General features: G+C 38.0%; 1 protein-coding gene across 1 annotated transcript in view; it reads left to right on the forward strand.

The window, feature by feature from the left end:
- Positions 1 to 523: 523 nt before the first annotated feature.
- Positions 524 to 4062, forward strand: part of LOC137562107 (zinc finger protein 84-like) — an 87750-nt gene continuing 84211 nt past the window's right edge. Inside the window, exons 1-2 of the mRNA XM_068273444.1 lie at positions 524 to 859; positions 944 to 1202. Of these exons, the coding sequence (XP_068129545.1) occupies positions 524 to 859; positions 944 to 1202 (595 nt within the window). The remainder of the gene's footprint in view (positions 860 to 943; positions 1203 to 4062) is intronic.

The following is a 4062-nucleotide window of genomic DNA, read 5'->3' on the forward strand; positions in this document are numbered from 1 at the left end:
CAGGTCGATTGAGTTTGGCTATTTCCGCCTTAACCCAAAGGAAAGCAGTTAGTGCGCCTGCGCAGCATCACGGAAGGTAAATATTTACAACGCTGCACTTTAGGGGGTTGTAGAAGGAGATTTCTGGGACACCGGAGGACGGGGAAAGCCTTGTTGGGATCCAGAGGCGTCCCCCGCCCAAGGTAAGTACCCCCCCAGGAGATGTTTTTCTTATTACTGGTTTCCTTTAATACATCAGCAATGTGCAATAGGTGGATTAATTTGAAGCAAATTATTCAATTTCATTTTTTAAGATAATTTTTTTCTATGTAACTCTTGTTAATAATAATCTGATAAACATTATGGATCATCACATGCCATCTTCAAAAATCTGTTCACCATTTTTATGGCAGACTTATTTATTGTTTGATACACTGTCAATGCTTATTAGCCTATACTATCTTTAATTGCAGGTGAATAAAAACCTTAATCCTGCTTAACTCTCAGAATATTTTACAACAAAGTGGATCTCCAGCAGCACATGATGAGTCGCAGAGGAGACAAGCCACATCAATGCTCCGAGTGTGAGAAAAGTTTCAGTTATCAATCACAGCTTATTACTCACCAGAGGAGACACACAGGAGAAAGGCCATTTTTTTGCTCAGAATGTGAGAAAAGATTCATGGAAAAGTCGCATCTTAAAGTACACCAGAGGATCCACACCGGAGAGAAGTTATTTTCTTGCTCTGAATGTGAGAAATGTTTTAGTCAGAAGGAAAACCTCATGGCTCATCGGAGGATTCATACTAGAGAGAAGCCTTTTTCCTGCACTGAATGTCAGAAATGTTTTGTCACGAAATCAAAGCTTATAGCTCATCAAGTGAGTCATACTGGAGAAAAGGCATTTTCTTGCTCAGAATGTGACAAATGTTTTACTGTGAAATCAAGTCTCATAGCTCACCAGCTGATCCATACTGGAGAGAAGCTGTTTTCTTGCTCTGAATGTCAGAAATCCTTCTGCACTAAGACACTGTTCAATGTTCATCTCCGTATTCACACCAGAGAGAAACCATTTGAATGTACGGAATGTGCTAAGTGTTTCTCACATAAGGGAAATCTTACTCGGCATCAGAAAACTCACACAGGAGAAAAGCCATTTAGTTGCTCAGAATGTCACAAGAGCTTCTCACGCCAGTCAAATCTGAGAATTCATCAGAAGATACATTGGCGAGTGGATGTAAATCTGCAAACTGTGTTTAATGAACATTTTGTTGTAGCATCACTGAATTATGATGATCGAGAAGTATAAAAGATTCATGAACATATGCCTTTTGGAACCATATTCAGAGACCACAGGACAGACAGGAAGTACATTGTTTTTGGGGATTTATAAAAAAATTGCAAATGAACTGTTATCAGCTGATACATTAAAACCAGGCAGTTTTTAAAATATACATTTATATTATTCGCACTATGGACTGTTCTAATAGGGGGATATCCATTTAATCAATGTATCATGTACTATTAGGGTTACAATCTGTCACTTTCCCTCTCAATCTATTGTTTACGTTTATTGGGAAGTCATTTTCCATTTATTTATTTTTTCAATTTTTTACATTTGAATTAATGTGTGTTCATCATTGGATTAAAAAAATGTGATTGTGGAGCTGAAATACTATTTGAGGCCCTGATTGACTAACAGTAATGGAATAATTAAAGTTTTGAATATGTTTTAATTTGATGTATATGTTCTAGCTGATCATTGATGGGTGTGGTTATGTGATTCACACTTATTTAATAAAAACTATAATTTCTTTAAGATTTGCTGTGCTGGAAATATTGTTTGAATTATTGTTCTATAACATTTGTCTTCAGTCTGATTGCCATTATGCACAAAAAAAACCCATTAACACTATTCCTTTGTTTCAGCAGTGTATCTGGGTGCAATGGTAACCATATCTATATCTATAATCTCTCTTTTTCTTTCTCTTTTTCTCTCTTTTTCTCTTCATCTCTTTTACTCTCTGTTTTTCTTTTTCTCATTTTTTCTCTCTTTTACTCTTTCTCTCTCTCTCTCTCTTATCTCTCTCTCGCTTTCTCTCTCTCTCTCTCTCTCTCTCTCTTTCTCTTTTTATCTCTCTCTTGCTTTTTCTCTCTCTCTCTCTCTCTCTCTCTCTCTCTCTCTCTCTTTTTCTCTCTCTCTCTCTCTTGCTTTCTCATTTTATCTCTCTCTCTCTCTTTATCTCTCTCTCTTTATCTCTCTCTTTATCTCTCGCTCGCTTTCTCTCTCTCTTTCTCTCTCTCTCGCTTTCTCTCTCTCTCTCTTTATCTCTCTCTCTCTCTCTCTCTTTATCTCTCTCTCGCTTTCTCTCTCTCTATCTTTTTATCTCTCTCTCGCTTTCTCTCTTTCTCTTTCTCTCTCTCTTGCTTTCTCTCTCTCTCTCTCCTCTCTCTCTCTCTCTCTCTCTCTCTCTCTCTTTCTCTTTTTCTCTCTCTCTCACTGTCTCTCTCTCGTTCTCTTTTTATCTCTCTCTTTCTCTCTTTATCTCTCTCTCGCGTTCTCTCTCTCTCACTCGCGCTCTCTCTCTCTCTCTCTCTTTATCTCTCTCTCGCTTTCTCTCTCTCTATCTTTTTATCTCTCTCTCTCTTGCTTTATCTCGTGCTCTCGCTTTCTCTGTGTGTGTGTGTGTGTGTAGTCCCCGGTTAAAGAATGAGGTAGGGACTGTAGGTTCGTTTTTATCCTGAATCTGTTCTTAAGTCAGAACATTTTGCCATCTCTCTCCCCTGTACCTCCAGTGTCCCCTTCTGTGTCACCTCTGCCCTCTGTACCTGCTTATACAAGTTTAAAAGCCATTTTTCTTAGAATTTTTTTAAAATCGATTTTCTCAAACTACAAGTCCAATTCGAAATTTTTTTTTACTTGTTCCCATGGTAACACAGAATTCCTGCCATTCATATCGGTGGGTCGTTTGTAAGCCAGGCGTTCATAAGTCGGGGACTACCTGTGTCTGTATATCTATCTATCTAATCTCTCAAATCAATTTCACAGCAACTTTATGCCATTGCGCTAGGCTGGTGAGGCTGTGGTTTGAGTTTGGTATGTTGTACACTATGGTATAGATGCATACATAATAATAATAATAATAATAATTGCAGTATTTGTATAGCGCCTTTCTCCTGTCGGACTCAAAGCGCTTGCGAGGCAGCCACTAGAGCGCACTCAGTAGGCAGTAGCAGTGTTTGGAAGACTTGCCCAAGAAACTCCTTACTGAATAGGTGCTGGCTTACTGAACAGGCAGAGCCGAGATTTGAACCCAGGTCTCCTGTGTCAGAGGCAGAGCCCTTAACCACTACACTATCCAGCCACATACATACATACATACATACATACATACATACATACATACATACATATGTTTGGACAATTTCCATGGAAAATCTTTGTGAAATACTGTCTTGGAACTCAGAAATTTTAGCCAAATCACAGAGCTTGGAAGCATTGGACCAATCACAGCCTGCTTAAGTTTTCTGTATAAATGTAAATACCACTGACTTAATACCAATCACAAGACTTGGTAAAACCCAGTAATATCCAAGTCTTGTGATTGGTGTAAAATTTCCGTGGTATTTCAATTACCACAGTATACTACCACATTCTCTGATTAGTTGAATAGTAACAAGAATTTTGAGTGTTGTGATTGGCCCAAAATTGGAAAAATGGCAGGATTCGGTAATACTCAGTAGTATAGGACTAATCAGAGAATGTGGTGGTTTACCATGGAAATCGGAATATCACTAGCATTTTAGACCATTAACAAGACTCGGATACTACCGAGTTTTACAGAATCTTGTGGTTGGTCTAAAACTTCTATGGTATTCAAATTTTCATGGAAAGGTTTTGCAGTGTGTTATTGGTCCAATGTTTCTGAAAGTATTTGGCCATTCAGAGAATTTGGGCGTATATCAAGGATGTCATATGCATAATAGCTGATATCCACAGAATAAAACGGATTCTGAAAAACATTTTTTTTTAAATTACGTAACTTTCTTAACCAAAATGACTAAAAAACCCTTTTTGGCAGA

The sequence above is a fragment of the Hyperolius riggenbachi genome, chromosome 3 (assembly GCF_040937935.1).
Source record: "Hyperolius riggenbachi isolate aHypRig1 chromosome 3, aHypRig1.pri, whole genome shotgun sequence".
NCBI lineage: Eukaryota > Metazoa > Chordata > Amphibia > Anura > Hyperoliidae > Hyperolius > Hyperolius riggenbachi.